An 18,605-nucleotide genomic window follows, 5' to 3' on the forward strand; every position below is an offset into this window, starting at 1 on the left:
GAAGTGCTGTGCTTTTAGAGAACCGAGGCGCAAAAGTCAGGTATCAGGTAACCACAACCTTATGCGCAAGGTGTTTGTACTTTACAGCACCACCTTTCCCTCTAGCGCGCCCATCTTGCAAGTTCAGTGTCGCTGCTGATGTCCTTAAGCAAAAACGCAGATAGTTGACTGACAAAAATTGTGAAAATATTGAATTTTGATTAATGGACCAGAGTTTCTATGGAAAGGCAGCCATCATCTAATCTGTGCCTACATTGCAAAGAATGTAAGTGCAAACCGTTGCTAAAAGAAACTGAGGTGCTGTCAAGCACAAAGATAGGGTAGCAAGGGAGATTGCTGAAACATGCTTTATTCTTAAGTCCACTGACATGTGCGTGGCGAGGCCATCAGTGAGTCTGCACGAACTAGAAATTGATTATTTAACCACTAATCTTTAAGGTGCGACACGTGTTTATGCCAGGGTATACATTTTGCGTGTTTTTCTAAATAAACTTTTGTTGCTAGTCTGTGCTCATCTGTGTTTTCTGTCTTGTCCCTTTTCATTCACGCCATTCTTCTGAGTTAAAAAGCAACATGTGAAATGCTGCAGAAGGCTTACTGAAAGAACCAGGGCAACTTGTTTTATTTACTGTATTTGTTGGGAGGAAAGTAACATAGGAGCAATCAATTACATTACAGTAATTGCTCAATTACTTTTGTAGAGCAGAAATTAGTCGCTCTAATGAAATACATTTTTTAATGAAGTAATTGTAATCGTTCACTTCTTTCTGTAATGTGTACAAGTCTGATGCAAGCCATGGTGCCAACGCAGAGCCATTCATACGTCAAATTTTTTTTTTCCTTTCTTTACTTACAAGAGATAATTTTGCAAATTTTGCTTTGCCAGCATTCAGAAAGAGTGCTAAAAGACTTTAATTTGCATTTCTTGTCAGTGCGGTACAATCCGGTGACAGCAACAAACCTTCTAACTACAGGCAAATCTCTCTTATCAGCACACCTTGTAAAATATTGGAACATATTATCTTCAAACACATCACTATATTTCTCGAGCAAGACCATATATTAATACCTCAACAACACGGCTTTAGAAGTGGCCTCTCAACGGTCACACAACTAACCGAAGTGGTGCACGACCTTGTGCTCAACCTAAACAACCGAAGCCAGACAGGCATGATCCTCCTCTACTTCAGTAAAGCATTTGATTGTGTAAGGCATGTAAAATTAGTTGCAAAACTAGAGGCTACAATCGGGGATGGTCAAATTACTGTATGGATAAAGAACTTCTTATTGCATCGAACACAGTACATTATTGTAGATAGCACCCCTTCCAGGTCTGTAGCTGTCACCTCCGGTGTTCCCCAAGGGTCAGTATTGGACCCATTTTTTTCTATCTTTATTAACGACATTACTGCTAACATTGAATGTGACATTAAGCTCTTCGCGGATGATGGTATTATTAAATAAAGAAATTGTCAGTTACGCAGACCACTTATTATTAAACAGCACTCGATTTGGTGTCCAATTGATGTAAAGAATGGCAAATGTCAATTAACACCACTAAATCTGTATGCACGTCCTTTACAAGAAAAAGAAGCCTTTGGAATTTTCTCATGCTCTCGATGGCACTTGCTTGAGTAAAGTAAATAACCACAAATACCTAGGTTTGACATTCTCTTCCGACCTTTCATGGAACTTACATATTACCTCAGTCGCATTATGCAAACTGTTTTTTTCTTAGACGATGTTTACGCCTTGCACCGAAGCACACCAGACTACTAGCCTATACAACTTTTGTTCGCCCCATCTTAAAATACGCTAACATCATCTGGTTTCTGCGCACATCAACTAACATATCAAAACTAGAAAAGGTGCAAAGAAAAGCTGTGAGGTTCATTTTTAATAAATACAGGCCCTATGACTCCCCTACAAAACTCTTAGCTAATGCAGGTCTTAAAACACCATCTGTTAGGGCCAGACAAGCCCGCTTAAAATTTATCTACCAACTAATGCACGGCAGTTATAAAATAGACCGAGCTAAGCACATTACTTTGTCTACATCACGTCTATTATGAAAAAAGCACCCATTTACATTAAACCTGTACACTGTTCATAATGACGCATTCAAGTTCTCACTTTTCCCATGTGCGATGAAAGAATGGAATTTCCTCCACTCAGACATAGTTTCCTCTCTGTCACTTTCATCGTTCATCAACCTACTAGAGACATCAAACACAGAAGACGCCACTTAACACATCCACATATCTTAACTAACACTTATTTCTGTGCGTGGAATTTCTGCATTTCAAGCCCCAAACTGGTCACTTCTGCGCGGTTATCTGTTAGCTGTATAACTTCTCTAATCTTACATGGGTCATTTATTTGCTATTTTTAATATAAATTCTAGTAATACTATATTTGTTACTGAGCGGTATTGTTATGCCAACTAAAGCTATTGTATTTAATGTCGTCATTGGTGATTTCTGCAGTAGTTAAGGAAGCTTCATCTCTTTTTTTTTCTTTTACTGTACCATGTAGCATGACCTGTTTGTTTCTTTTTGTAAAATTGTCTAATACAATGCCCACCTGCTTTGGTCTCACTGAGACTGGCAGTATCGCAAATAAATAAATAAATGTACTTGAAATACTCTGATGGTTCCGCATTTCATGTTCGGCCAAGCATATAGCCTGGCGACAGAATAAATTTTTATGTTAAGAGCAAGACAGTGTAGCATACATTCTCCAAAACGTGCACTTCAGTATAATTTGCAACTGATGTATTAAAATTATGTGTTTGCCACACATTGAGGACGGATGCTAGAATTATCACTATCTAGTACACTTTTGCATTTATGATGCGTTTGTTCTTTAGCCAACACAATCTTGCTAAGCGGTGCCCTTTTTGTGATATCTGCAGGACTTGTGCACGCCGCAAGGCTATGTTCCAATGCGCCACAAAGACCATGAGGCTGACCTGCGACTGTATCGTGGTATGGCCAAAACAGAAGGCTCATCTGGCAAGTCTCGCAGTGGCCTGCAGATTCGCTCCCTAAAGAACTTCTAGGCACTCAGGCCATTACTTGTACTCTTGGTCGGATGCGTTCATGCTTTACTCTGCCAGAGGACACCTGCTGCCAAAAGCCAGCCTCTTGAGGCCTAAGCACAGTTGCGAAGCTGTGCTTCATGTGTACGACAATTAAGGATCATAATTTGGACTGCCATCTCCTCTGCCTTTAGTGATACTGTGTTCTATTACAATGGGCATTTTTATTGAGCGGTTTCTGGAAGCATGCTTGTTTTGGCTGTCACTTGTTTTAGTTTATCATGCCCCTGTCATTTGATGTCATAGAAGTTATTCTTGCATATGGGCAGAGTCACTTGCTAGCATAGGTCAAAGCGGTACAGAAATGTTTTAGCATTGTCTACATTCACTAAAAAGGCATTGTGCATTTTGCTTTTATGGTTTGCTGCTCAGGGGTTACGCATGTATTTATTGCTTCACAAATATCTCGAACTGTAAGCTCATTTGGTGGGTTGTTCTTAAGGCTTAGGATACTTCGCTCGATTTTACTGGCTTCGATGCATGACACTGGCAATTGCTTTAAGTCCTTAAGTCAGCCGTCACTCTTATTGCCATCGATATTATGACGTTGGAAAATAAGATGGGTTTTCAGAAAATTCACGGTGAATAGATTGAAAGCGCATGTACGTATGCACAAATTATTTTGTGTATTAATAAAAAGCTACACTGACTGTGATGTTTTTATCATTGGCACTTCTGGCATTGGCAAAGTCCAGACCTCAAGATACTTTTGCCCAATCTGCCTTCATTTAATTTTGTTAATTCTGTTTGCTAAGTGCCTGTTTCTGTCCCAATAAGTTCTTTTTGTATTCCAGGAAGCACACTCAAGGAGACTGAGCACAACTTCCAAATTAGGCGGTCCATCCATAAAGAATCGGGTGTATCTTGGAGTTGCAGAAGGTTACACGCCTGCCCGCAGAACTATTCAGAATGTGGTTGTCACATTATAACTGAATCTCATCCTTGCCCAAGTATGCAGCCAGAAATTTAAGACTTGCTCTATGCAGGCCTGTGTAAGGTCTATGCTGTCCCCCTCCTATACTGGCTGTGTGTGCAGTCGCATGTTGCACTGAACTAGTCCAGGCTCTAGTAGAAACATTTCAGTTCAGGCCCAGCTTCAAAACAAAAATGACAGCTTGAACGATGGAGCTAGAATTATTGAAGATGAAAAACAGCACACACTGATTTCTCAATACAGTCATAGTGCAGGGCACGGTGCTGAGTCATCATCTATCACTGCGGCTAGACTCGCAGTGTAGCTGCATGCCGATTCAAGCTTATGTGCTTTTCACCACTCCTTCACATCATTGAACAAGTTCTTACAGCTCTTCACTGGCTCATAATACAGTTAAACGTCAACATAACGAAGTCAGTAAAATTGGTGATTTGCTTTGTTATATTAAAATTTCGTTATATTAAAATTCTGCCATTTAACGCAATAGCATTAAGGGCCCCGTGTCGCAGAAAATCTGGTGTCGGTGTTGGCGGAGTTGTGATCTCGCCTTTGTGCATAGCATTCACCGCCAGTGTTTCCTGGCAAACATTACGTTTACATAAGCTGCAGTTGCCGGGAAGCATGAGAAGCAGTCGGGGATCTTTGAATGCTATCACGTTCCACTCTTAAAGGCTTAAGCATCCTCCCAAGTTTTTATGCAAATAAGTACATTCACCGATGGATTTTTCTTGCGCAGAAGGGGCCATAAAATTTTCTGAGTTATCAGGCAATCGGAAAAAGCAAATTTGAATGTGAAGCAAGTTCATTTTGTTGAATTGGATACAGAGAATACGCAAGAAGCACTGGCAATATTGGAGGAGTCAGAGTCGTCAACAGGGTAACGCGACAAACTGTCAGCATCTTGGTTCATCCGGCTAGACTTGTACACCACGGAATATGAAAATTTCTGTAGCCTCAAAGCCCATCGACCAAGCCGGCCTGTAGGATCTTTTAGCGATGAGAGCCAGCAAAGAGCATGATGGTCAGTGACTACGGAAAAAGGGCGACCATAAAGGTAAGGACGGAACTTTGCAACCGCCCAGACAACAGCAAGGCATTCGCGTTCCGTAATGGAATAGTTGCGCTCCGATGGTGCTAGGAGGCGGCTCGCATAAGCAATAACGCGATTCTTGCCACGCTGACGCTGGGCTAAGACGGCACCTACGCCATGACTGCTGGCATCTGTACGTAATTCTGTAGGGGCATCAGGGTCTAAGTGGGCAAGAATGGGTGGTGAGGTTAGAAGAGTGACGAGACGAGAGAAGGCGGCGGCTTCTGCAGTACCCCACGAGAATTGTACACCTTTCTTCAAAAGATTAGTTAGGGGCCTAGCAATTGTCGCAAAATCTGGAACAAAACGACGAAAGTACGAGCATAGCCCTACAATACTTCGAACGTCTGCGGCTGTCTTCGGAACCGGAAACTCTCGGACAGCATGAGTTTTGTCGGGATCAGGCTGTACTCCGGAAGCGTCAACTAGATGGCCCAGAAGAGTAATTTGTCGGTGGCCAAAACGACATTTGGATGAGTTAAGTTGCAGCTTCGCCTTTCGAAATACATCAAGTATAGTTGAGATGCTCAAGGTGAGTGTCGAACGTTGGCGAGAAGACGATGACGTCATCGAGGTAGCAGAGGCATGTGGACCATTTGAAACCTTGGAGCAAGGAGTCCATCATACGCTCAAAGGTGGCAGGGGCGTTGCATAATCCAAACGGCATTACTTTAAATTGGTATAGGCCATCAGGTGTGATGAACGCGGTTTTTTCTTTGTCCATATCGTCGACTACGATCTGCCAATATCCCGAACGAAGATCAATAGATGAGAAATATCTGGAACCGTGCAGGCAGTCAAGGGCGTCGTCTATACGAGGGAGCGGGTAGACGTCCTTTTTTGTAATGCTGTTCAGGTGACGGTAATCTACACAGAAGCGCCACGTGCCGTCCTTCTTAACCAACACCACAGGTGACGCCCAGGGACTCGAAGGCTCAATGATGTTTTTATCGAGCATTTTGTTCACTTCATCTTGAATTACTCGGCGTTCCGACACAGAAACTCGATACGGTCGTCGGTGAATAGGCACAGCATCGCCAGTAAGAATGCGATGCTTGACCGCGAGCGTCTGGCCTAAAGGGCGATCGTCGAAGTCGAAAATATCGCGGTAGGACGATAATACTTCGCAAAGGTCTTCAGCCTGCGTAGAGGACAGGTCCGTCGCAACCATTTTCTTTATGTTGGGATCGACGCCCGAGGCTGGCGCGATGGGCATGCTAAGGTCGCGAGAACCATCGGTCGATAACGCTGCCACGTATTGGTCGCCGAGACAATCAATGGTTGCAAGGCAAATACCTTGCGGTAGAATTTCCTTTGCCAATCCAAAGTTACTGACAGGCATGCGAGTGTGGTTCGCAGTAATAGTAACTATACTGTGAGGCACGGTGACGTCATACTGTATTGGGATGTCGGGCAGAGGAGTGACGAGGTACTCGCCATCAGGAACTGGTGGGAAAGACAACAGTTCAACGTAGGCTATGGACTTTAGCAGCAGGCGAAGAAAGCCGGTGGAGCGTAAGCGGCAGTAGGGTGCGTCAGAAGGTTCTGCGAGCATCGGCAACTCGAGGCGAAGGGTACTGGAAGAGCAGTCAATAAGGGCAGAATGGGCGGAGAGGAAATCGAGGCCGAGAATAAGGTCGTGGGGGCAATGAGCAATTACGTTGAAGAGGACAGGAGTGTGGCGGCCGGCGATGCTGACACGTGCTGTACACATGCCGATGATAGGCACAGTACCGCCATCCGCAACACGGACGACGCGTGCCGACGCTGGGGTGAGGAGCTTGTTCAGTCGTCGTCGGAAGGCAGCACTCATAATAGAAAGATGTGCTCCTGTATCGATGAGTGCCGTGACACGATAGCCGTCAACGTCAAGAAGGTTTCGGTTAATAGGTAACGTGAGCAGAGGATTTGAGGGCAGGGTCGACAATGCAGCTTCACCTCCAGAAGCTGCAGTGCCTAGTTTTCCGGCTGGGTGCGGGAGGCGATAGGCGGCGAAGAAAAGCGGCGGGGTTGGGGCGAACGAGACTGGTGGCGTCGAGGTGAGGGCGAGCGGCTGTAGCGAAGGTTCGGAGCAGGGACATCAGCGGTAGTAGGTTCATGGCGGGTGGCATAGGGTACAGAAGGTCCAAAGGTGCGGGAATAAGTGGGGGCGTAAGTCCGAGGAGGTGGTGGCCATCGGTTGCGGCAGTGACGGGCGACGTGGCCGATGCGACAGCAGTGGAAGCAGATCGGCCTGTCATCAGGTGTACGCCTTTCGGACGGGTTGCGGCGAGATGTGGCAGAAAAGGACTGCCAGGGACGAGGAGGGCCGCTAGATAACTGGGGAATGCTGGGTCGAGACGTGGAACACACGGTGTTCAGACCCATGTTTTCAAATTCCTGTCTGACGGCAGCCTGAATCATCGCAATGGTGGTTGCTGGCGGATCGGGAGGCGGCGTGGAGAAGGCTGGCAAACAGGCGGCCTCGAGTTCGCGGCGAACAATACGGGTGACGTCGTCACAGGTGGTAATCTGACGTGGTCGACCCTCACATGTCGACGTAGCAGCAGTGTTGGGTAGGTGCGCAATGTGGTGTGAGATACGGCGGCTCTTAGCCTGTTCAAGGCGACGGCATTCTTTTATAATGGCGTCGATAGTCGACACGTTGCTGAAAACAAGCAAATTGAAAGCATCGTCGGCGATGCCTTTTAGCACATGTGCCACTTTATCTGCTTCGGACATATGATCGTCAGCTTTACGGCATAGAGCCAAGACGTCGAGGATGTAGGAAACGTATGGCTCTGTAGGTGACTGAACACGAGACGCAAGAGCCTTTCTCGCGGCAGCCTTGCGCCCAATGGGGTCGCCGAACAGTTCCCGTAGTTTTTCTTTGAAACTGTCCCAACTGGTTATTTCGTCATCATGCGTTTGGTGCCACGCGCGTGAGGTGCCGCCGAGATAAAAGATGACATTGGCGAGCATAATCGTTGGGTCCCACCTGTTATTAGCGCTGGCATGTTCATAGAGCTTGATCCAGTCGTCGACATCCTGTCCCTCCAGGCCAGAGAACACACTTGGGTCACGATGTGGGGCAACCGTGACGATTGGAGCAGTCGGACAAGCCGAAGCCGTTGCGGAGGCGGGCTCGTCACCGGGAGGCATGGTGACAAGCTCGGTGTGCCGACCACTTCGGAGTTCCGTGGTGAGGACGGGGATCGCTGACCTCCACCAGAAATGTTACGTGTAGAAAGACACAGACGATAGATGCTATTTACACGCTATTTACACTGGAGCCAGGCAGCCAGGCTGACACTCGCTCGTGCTAAGGGCACCGACCAACTTCGTTATTCTCGCGGCGGCTCGTCTCTTGAGCATCGCTCAATCATATCGCAATAATACTGTTAGATTCAGCTTCTAAATACATGGTGCTCTATGGACAAGAAGTTATAAAAAGTTAAATACTTTGGTATATCGAGAATTTTGTTATATTGAAGTTCATTATTGAGGTTTAACTGTATTTGTTTTAGGGCATAAGCTGTAATTGAAATGTGATAGAGCGGCTTCAGAAACACCCAATAAAGTTCTTTGCATGATGTTATCGTTTGCATGGGCAATTGAAGAAAGCCTGAGAACTATATATATATATTCTTAAAATTTGCTATGTGTGGATGGCAATGCTCTCAATTGGGCTTTGAAAGAACGAAAATCCCGCATGCATGTTGTGAAAGCAAAAAAGCGATTGGCCACGGCATTCAGCGTACGTTAGCACCATTGTTGTGAAAGTAAAAATCTGCAGCGATACTAAATAATAAGCAATAGGTCGACGCTGAACACAGACTAAAACACACTTGTCAGCTTACAGTGGGCACGCAGGCTTTGTTCTTTTGGAAGATGATTGAGAGTGCTGCAATGAAAACATGCAAATGCAGAGTGGCGTCAATCTTTTTGCATATATTTGGAGCTTTTTCTAGAGCCCGGCAAAGATAACATAAAAAACGTCGTGCAAACAACTTTCTTGGGTGTTTCTATGAGCACTGTACAACTTCTCAAAACCGACTGTGGTGACATAGTGCTTTGGCGTTGTGCTGCTAAGCTCGAAGGTAAGGGATCAAATCCTGGTCACGACGGCTGCATTTCGATGGGGGCGAAGTGCAAAAGCGTTCATGTACAGTGCATTGGGTGCATGTTGAAGAACCCCAGGTGGCCAAACTTGATTCGGAATCCCCCACTACAGTGTGCCTCATAATCATATCGCGGTTTTGGCACATAAAACCCTAGAATTTAATTTTCAACTTCTCAAATACGATGTATGACCTAAAAGAAATATTTAAACCTTTTCACAATTAAACTTAACCAATTATGTAAGTTACTCACTTTTAGCTTGGGACAACTAGAACAATAAGCTTTTGGTCTCATTTGTCTAAGGACCCGCCGTGGTTGCTTAGTGGCTCTGGTGTTGGGCTGCTAAGCACGAGATCGCGAGATTGAATCCCCAGCTATGGTGGCCACATTTCAATAGGGGTGAAATGCGAAAACACCCATGTACTTAGATTTAGGTGCACATTAAAGAACCCCAGGTGGTACAAATTTCCAGAGTCCCCCAGTACGCCGTGCTCCATAATCAGATCATGGTTTTGGCATGTAAAACCCCATAATCTAATCTATCAATCATTCGTCTAAGGTATATTGATCTATTTTTAGTTTGGTTCAATGTATGTGAAACACCTTGTATATGTATACAACACATACATACCTGCCAACTTTAACGATTTTATTGTAAAATGCCAGATTTTTAGAGGTTGCTTACAACTGCTGCATTGAAGCGAGCATTCACGTCCTATTAATAGCAAAACCGATATCAATAGAATGCAAATATAGTCAAGCAATTATCAGAGCCCGACTTTTCAGACCCGCTCAGTTTAATAAACAGTGTATGAATGTTTCGCATAGAAACAATTTTCTGAATATTTCCCAAAATTTTTTTATTTTTTGGCTTAGATGGTAGTATTCCCTAATTTTAAAGGAGCCTGGAAACACTTTTTGACTATTGTATATGAAAACGTTGCCGGTCTGTTGTAGAGGCTGCTGTGAACATGCGAGCCAAATATTACTGCACTGCATGCAACAGGGAATTTGCAATCATGTCAAAAACGGCAAAAAATCTCTAGCTCTCACTTCCGCAATGCCATCATACAGTGTCATCGAAAGCAGCTGGACCCACCAACGCTATTGGCTTTCGTGATCACGAGAGCATTCTCAGTAATACATAATTGCTAATTTTGATTAAAGAAATGAAAAAATACAGTGGACTTCTATTAATTTGACCCTGGTTAATTCAATTTTTCAGTTAATTCGATCCAGACCAAAGGTCCCTGGCCGATGCCCATATATTTCTATGGGCCCAAACTTCCATTATTTCGATCTCAAAATTGTCTTTCACCGAATAATTCAAACTTGTCAGCTTCGCCGCAATACATCTGTGTTACGCAGCGAAGAATACTGCGGTGGAAAGGGGTCACTGAACATAGTACACGTTTTTTAATTATACAGATGCACACGTAATCTCCATTCACTGGCAGCCATCATTGCGGCGAACCTAATAGTATTGTGGCGAGGCTAACAGTAAAGGCAAATACTGCGAAGTGAATCAATGGTGTGTGTTGGCATTTTTTTCTGCCTTGGGTTTGACTCAACCAGTTTCATCGGTCCCATCAGGATCAAATTAATGGAAGTGAACTGTACATATGCCTTCGATCTCACAGAGACAGAAAGATCACTTCACCTTTGCACTGCGCGTAGCTGCGTCAGCTGCATGTGGCCTCCAAGATGGTAGCGGCTTGCTGCGAAGCATAGCCTCCTTTATTAGTGAAGCCATTCTACGATTAGTTAGGTGTTTCAGGGCCGCTTTAAGGTTGATATACATCAACATATACAACCAAAATGTTAAGTAAAAGCCTTAACAGCCTCCATTAGTTATCACAATGCCATACTACAAGTCCTTGCAGGAAGTTGCTTTTCTACATTAATTCAGACCAGTGATGAGTTTGCCATTATTTGCAAGTAATTTAGAAGAGCTTGTAGGACCTTACCAAGAAAATATGGGGCCATGTTTATAATGTAACGAGTGAATTCTGTTAGTGACCTACAACAAATGCATTTGCTTCACTCTCTTGCACAGACTTGACAATGGAAATTTTTCAATGTACAAAATATTGCCGTAATGTACCATGGATGTGCCCACCCCACTTTCACTGACAATTGGGTTAATCTAGATATGGGCACTTGTACAGTCAAAGCAGTAAAAACCAAGATGGCGGCCAACAAAAAAACTACCTTCCTGGCGATGGTGTAGGAGTGCATCGTGCAGCTGGCGTATATCCCCGTCGTCACCCCCAGCTATCTCATAGCGACCGCAGTGGGGTGGATACTTCGGCTGATGCTGACGCTTTAGAGGGGGTGGGCACTAAACATATAATTTTCAGAATTAAGTTTTGGAAATCTTAATACTGGGTGCTTATGCATAATTGAGCCCTTCTGCAGTATTTTACGGTAATTGCATTGGTGCCAATGTCTACATATCTACGTCGAAAACTTGCAAAACTTCTGCATACACCTGCATGCCTTACTAGCCATTTCAATGTTTTATGGGTAGAGGTTTACTCGTGAAAAATCTCATAAAGGTTGACATCGCTTCTTGTTAATGCCAAATATATCCATCCCTTTAAGAAACACAAAAAAATAAAAACCGCTTTTTTTTTCTTGTTCAGTATGTTCGCTACATCGCATTGTAATACACTAAGCAGTCAGTGAAAAGTGGTAATTGACAAACTGCACATTTTGTCGTAACCCACAGTACCAGAAAAAACAAGCTAAAATTTTTTCAAGTGCATATGAGCAAAGAATTTTTCTACTTTTAATCGGCATGTTTCTCACACTTCACGGTTCATTCCTTTATTTCATTCCTTTATTTCAGCATTCAACTTCACGGTTGCAGCACATACCTATATTTTCTTTTTGTAGCTGAACCTTTTGAGCTGCAACAATGCACTGTTGCCCACTGCAGTTGAAATAAATATTTGGAGTATATTTAATGTGGGGTCTCAAGCGTGCTCTTGGGACAAAGGAAGGACAACTCACTATTAAAAACAAACAAAAGGACATTTACTGCACCTTCTATACACCAATGCCAGCTAGCCGAATTACAACTAATAGAACATGCTGACGAATTGAGGAAGTTGACTCTCCACACAAGGATATCGAGCGAGTAATGTTCGCCCCTGTCAGACACCAACACCTAATTCGTTTGCGCGTCAGTCGCGCAAATAGGCATTTGCAAGCAACCATGTTCGTTCATCCCGGTATCCTGCTCCAAAATTTTTCACAAGACAGTCCCACGAAGCATGTCTTAAAGCATGCAGTCGTCCATGTATAATGCCGGCAACATGCCAAAGAGGAGGGAGCTAGTTCCCCATCATCAGCTGGCATCAGCAGCGGAACACTTCCACCATATCTTGTACTACTGCGCAACTACCGACTATCAGCACTGCACGTGCTATGCAAGGGAGCCAGATTTTAGAAAATGTGAAAGCAAGCCAACTGGGGAAAACGTCAGGGAACGCGAGATAGTCAAGCAGCTTAAAATATTATGCACGGGCTTGTCCTTGCAAAGGGCAGTCATGTTCCTATCACTACGGTGAAAACAGTTATGTTCCTATGCTCTCCACAGATGAAAAATCCTGCCACAAGTAACAGGAAAGCAGTCACACCAGCATTCTTGAGGTTGCTTCTGAATGTGGCCTACAGTGGCACCTCTACAGGCAACGCCTAGGTGGCTAAGAGCATATACATTCACACTTTCATCTTGCTTGCTACCTTGTGCTTGCACATCTATGTGTATGCACGAGCTTGAGACTCGCTATTGCTTTGCATGCAAAAATTGATACTTGGTGATAGCCAGACACCAAGTAGTGTAAATGGATTTCATTAGGCCAATTTCTACCTAGTCTCTAAACTCTGTGTTAATCTAGAGTTCTCTCCCACATGGTTCACCTAAAGGAGTGCATTTTTTTACAGAAGGGCTTTAAAACAAAAAGATGGGTGGCAATGTCTCCCCGATGTGTACATGCCAGCTTCCCTTGATGTCATGGATTTTGGCAGCCTATGCTTTGGTGTATTGATGAGACTACAGTCAAAAGTCCTTTAAAACATGGCATTTGGGACCTCCAAAATCCTGTTATGCAAATGACTCCGAATATAAATATTGTTCACCACCTGCTTCCAGTGGAGTAGGCTAAGCATGTTTAGCAAAAGAAAATGTTTATTTGACATGAATCCTAGAGATACTTAGTGAAACAATCCACTAATTTTTTTTTCTGTACACTTCACCAAACAGAATGTGGGACTAGCCTACTTAATGGCACTTAATGGCTTCAAGAGATGCAGAATGTTGGTGCCACTTGTCGAAGTATTCAGCCTTGCGTCCTTCCGAGGGTAATTTTTTCATATGGGTCGAGGGGCCTACCACTAGTTACTGTGGAATTCGGACCCTCCCTTGCAATCTTTGATGACTGGCTCTTCCAGGCGCATCACAACTCGGTGGTAGTTTTGCTATGTGTATTCATTGTGAAGGAACAAATTGGCCGTTGGGGATGCATAAATTCCTTCATTGTACCGGCAAATACATTTTTCATTTCATTTCATTTATTGATACTGTGAATCCCATCAGGGATTGTAACAGGAAGGGCTGTATGTTATACATAGGAACATGGTATAAGGTGTTACTTACTAAATCCTATACAATAAAAAACTTGGGCATATAACAATTTGATTACGTGATTATACAAGAGAATAAATAGAACGGAGAGGTTATGACAAAGATAATTGCAGTTACAGAAACCAGTTACAAGGTCAGTATTGAGGTAATAACAGTCACGCAACAATCAAGGTTACAATAATGCCAACAAGAAAAGAAATGTATTGCATCATTGCCGTAATTATAGTCAAGCACAAACACCGTTAAAATAACAAGGCAACAAGGAACTACGTAAATAATGTGAAGAATTATTGCTGCAATGCATATAGTTGATCCGTAATCAGGGTATCAAACGTATCTAAGGATGAGCTGTCAGTGATACTAGTGCTAAGATTATTCCATTCGCGTGTCGCCCTTGGAAAAAAAAGAGTATTTGAAAATATCAGTGCGGAATGGAAATTCGCTTAATGTGTGTGTGTGTTTACGACGAGTTATTCTATTCGAGGACGTTGATATGTATTTCATAATAGGCAGTTTAAGTTGATTGTGTATTAACTGATACATGATTTTTAGTCTAGCAAGCTTGGCTCTGTTATGCATGGTTAGAAGTTCTGCCCGTTTCAGTAATGCTGTTGGTGAGTCTGTGATGGAGTGTTTATTATATATGTATCTCAGTGCTTTTCGCTGTACCCCTTCAAGGTTTTTAATCAGTTTGTTAGTAAACGGAAACCAAACGGTGTTGGCGTACTCTAGAACCGGTCTTATGAGTGTTTTATATGCGAGTAACTTTGTTTCAGATGGTGCTAGTTTAAGGCGTCTGTTAATGAAGAATGGCTGTCTTATTGCGGTTGATGTGATATTGTTAACGTGAGAATCCCACCTGAAGTCAGATGTTAGTGTCACACCAAGGTACTTATGCTCATGAACAGATGCAAGAGGAATGTTAAGGGTGTACTGGAAGGCTGATGTATGTTGTATGTTTTTTTCTGGTTATAGATAATAGAACGGACTTTTTTAGATTGATATCCATCTGCCAGTCCTTGCACCACTGGGAAACTGCTGTTATGGCGTTATTTAAAGTTCTATGGTCATCAAGGCAGTTAATTTCCTGGAAAAGAACGCAGTCATCTGCAAAAAGTTTGATATTCTGTGAAGCATATGCGGGTAAGTCATTAATAAAGATTAAGAATAATACTGGGGCTAAGACACTTCCTTGGGGTACTCCTGATGTAACGTTAGTTGTCGCGGACCTCTCGTTAATTTCAACAAATTGTGTGCGATTACTAAGATAGTTTTTGATCCAATCAAGGATAGGGCCGCTTCCCAAAGTTAGTTCTAGTTTTGCAAGAAGTTTAGTGTGTGACACGCGGTCAAATGCCTTCGAAAAGTCTAAAAATATGAGGTCTATTTGTTTCTGGTTATCAATGCTCTTGGATATGTCATGTGTTAATTCAATTAATTGCGTAATAGTAGAAAGGCCTTTACGAAAGCCATGCTGACAAGGGGTTAGGATATCATTTACTTCTAGATAAGCATTTACGTGTTTTAAAATATGTTCTAATAACTTGCATACTGTACTGGTTAATGATATGGGTCTGTAGTTTGAAGGATCAGATTTATTTCCTGATTTGTGTATTGGTGTTATTTTGGAAGTTTTCCATTCCGTAGGAAGGGTGCAGGTGGATAATGATTTCTTAAAAAGGAGGATTAGGAATTTTGCCATCCACTCGGCATATCGATGAAGGAATATGTTAGGGATGTTATCTGGCCCTGGTCCTTTTTTTGTGTCGAGATTTAGTAAAAGATTTAGTACTCCTGTTTCTGTTATAGTTAATGGTTCCATCTTCACACCAGTGCCGGAGGTTATTCCTGGTAGTTCTCCATTATCAGATGTAAAAATAGAGCAGAAATAATTATTCAAAGAAGTCGCAGCGTTTTTGTTATCCGCAGGAGATGTCGTTCTTTCGTCTCATTTTTTAGGGTTTAAATAACGCCAGAATTTTTCGGGAGCATTCTTTATAAAGTTAGGAAGTGTGTTTGTAAAATAGTGTGATTTGGCCTTCTTAATTTTTGTTTTCAAATCGTCCACGGCGTAAGTTAATTGTTGAGCAGTTCGTTGTGAGGGATAGGATTTTTTATTTATTCTGATTCGGCGAACTTTCCTTTTTGCATGAATAACGGTCCGAGTTATCCAGGGGTTATGTTTACGAGTTTTCTTAGTTTTCAAGGGGACGTAGTTACTGATGCAATATGACACAACGGATTTGAATTCGTGCCATAAAATTTCTATGTCTGTGTTTCCATCATGTGCAAGTTGTTTGAATGATGATAGTTGAAATGACAGTGTATCAATGATGCTTGTATCATCAGCTCTGTTGTAGTATTTGTACGTTTTTGTTGGTTGTGAAGAGGGTAGCGAATCTTGATACGGCACCTCACACAATACTAGTTTGTGATCTGACAAGCCCGTTGAGACTTCGAATTTAGCGTTATGGGTGGGGAAATGATTGCTTAAAAATACTAGGTCTAGAATGTTAGAACTGGATCCTTGTACACGCGTGGGTTCAGTTATTATCTGGGTTAGGTTAAAAGAGAGCATAATGTCGAAAAGAATATCTGCGCCAGGTGAACGGTGATGCAGTGTGTGCCAGTTGATATCGGGGAGATTAAAGTCACCTAGTAATATGAGCTTGGTGCCCTTCACATGCTGCTGCATATACACGTGCAATGATTGCAACACATTCAAATCAGTAGGACTACGGTAAATGCATCCAACAATGAAGGTGGTAGTGGCAAAGCAAAGTTTGCAAAATACAGCTTCAACCCCTTCAACGTCAGGCAACTTAACGTATGGAATTTCCTTTTTTATCAAAATAGCAACGCCACCGCCTCGTGTTGGCCGATCTTTGCGAATAATGACGTAGTTTGGGGGAGTAATTTCGAAGTCTTTGACGTCTTTGGTTAGCCAAGTCTCTGTTATGCCTATAAATTCCGGTTTGAAAGCTATTAACATTGATTCGAGGGGTCCGAGCTTACTACTAACGCTTCGAGCGTTAACATTACCGAACATTATTTTGGATGTTAGGAACGGCGGGGACGCAAGGTTCGCGTACCGACGTCCTGGTTTTTTGTATCGCTTGAAGTGGACGTAATGGGGGTCACCTCATCATTTTCCTCGTCCCAAGAATAAAGGCAACTATTAATCTTTAGTTTGTCGTAGACCAGGGCCACTTTATCACCGGATTCCTTCCTTGCTTTTCCATATTGCCATAGCTTCTTCCTAATATCTCGAACTCGCGGTGAAAAGTCTTCGCTGATGGCGTAATCAGTATCCTTGAGTTTTTTAGTTACATTGTGGGGGTCTTCTCTGTAGAGGTGTCCACAATACATATAAAAGTTAGGAATTCAGCCAAGGCATGCAGACTCTTGTTTAGTCAATTCATCGTAAAGGCATCCAACCGTACACTGAATTCTAAGGAAGCCAGAGACTTCACACGCTTCAAGAACGTTTCTTGCACCGAAATGGCCCAAAATACAATACCTTGAAATCCATGGTGTCACGTTGACTTGTCAGTGCTGTTTTGACACCAAACTCAATAAAGGGAGATTTTGCCATTTTATTGGGTAATAATGTACATTTTCTGGAAAATGAATGAAGGTAGTATGTTGAAAAAAATATTTACGCGTTCAAATTGGTTTTATGCTCACCTTTAATGACCCTTTAATTGCCTTGGTGAGGTTTTTTTCTTTTTCTTTTTTCCGTCTCTCTACTTCTGCATCTTCCAAGAGCAAATTGGATATTTCCAAAATGTATTTATTTTTCCGCTCCATCGGTCCCACCCGACGTGGCCTGTTGCCCTGGCAGCCATCTGACAGCGAACCTAAGGTTTGCTCGATTCAGAAAAAGGTGCACAGCACTACCAACGAAAAGGTGCAGGGGGTGCCAGTTATGGTGCGCCAGGTTGCACCGCGGCAGCACCTTGCCTTGTACTCTGTTGAATCGTGCATGGGGGTGCACCGCTGCACCTCGGGGAATCGAAGGCCTAGGTGCAGCGCACCGTGAATAGCTGCAGAGGGTGCAGAGAAACTTGGCTGAATCGAATAGACCTCTAGTGTTCCTTTATGTGACCCCTGGCAACCCTTGGTAAAAAGTACAGACTGATTTGAAGAATGAGCTTATGGGCCCCAGATGTCATTCTCTTTTTGTTCTCCAAATAATTGTAAAAATGGATCTGCTGAAATGTTTCAAGTAGGAAAGCAGATATTGATAGCAACCACACTGTGGGCCATCATGACAATAACACTGAATGAATCGAAAATGACTCAATAAATAAATTAGCTGTCATTGTGCAATAACCTCAATAAGCAGCACGATACCACTGCGCAAGTGCTCCGTCACATGGCTTTTTTCATATTTCGCGGGCTTTCTTTGCAATCTGGAACAAAGGACTATGCGAGACGTATCGTAAGGAAACAACTCGATCGGTGGTTTCTGAAGGTGCTCTACAAATCTGCTTACCATACTTGGGGTCCTCAGCCAATAATTAAAAAGTTGGGTAACTTAGCTTAATTAGTAAGTCATGGGGGGAAAAAAATTGTCCGAGTTACTGAGGCTATTGCGAATAGTATGCGTTCGGTTAAATTCGCTTCCGACGTGCCTTTCAGTTTTAAATTCTTGGCTCAAGTTAAGTGGGACACCCTGTATAGTGGCAGTTGTGCACGCGTCTACAACAAACATGAAGCTGCAATA

The 18,605-nt window shown here is 43.1% G+C and overlaps 1 protein-coding gene across 4 annotated transcripts in view; it reads left to right on the forward strand.

The window, feature by feature from the left end:
• stg (string) overlaps positions 1–3,750 on the forward strand; it is a 158,099-nt gene extending 154,349 nt beyond the window's left edge. For all 4 annotated transcript variants that reach the window (XM_050193050.3, XM_050193051.3, XM_055061334.2 and 1 more), the window contains exon 16: positions 2,915–3,750. In XM_050193050.3, the coding sequence (XP_050049007.1) occupies positions 2,915–3,061 (147 nt within the window). In that variant the 3' untranslated portion in view covers positions 3,062–3,750. The remainder of the gene's footprint in view (positions 1–2,914) is intronic.
• Positions 3,751–18,605: the final 14,855 nt, after the last annotated feature.

Source organism: Dermacentor andersoni, chromosome 1 (genome assembly GCF_023375885.2).
Source record: "Dermacentor andersoni chromosome 1, qqDerAnde1_hic_scaffold, whole genome shotgun sequence".
In the NCBI taxonomy this organism is placed as follows: domain Eukaryota; kingdom Metazoa; phylum Arthropoda; class Arachnida; order Ixodida; family Ixodidae; genus Dermacentor; species Dermacentor andersoni.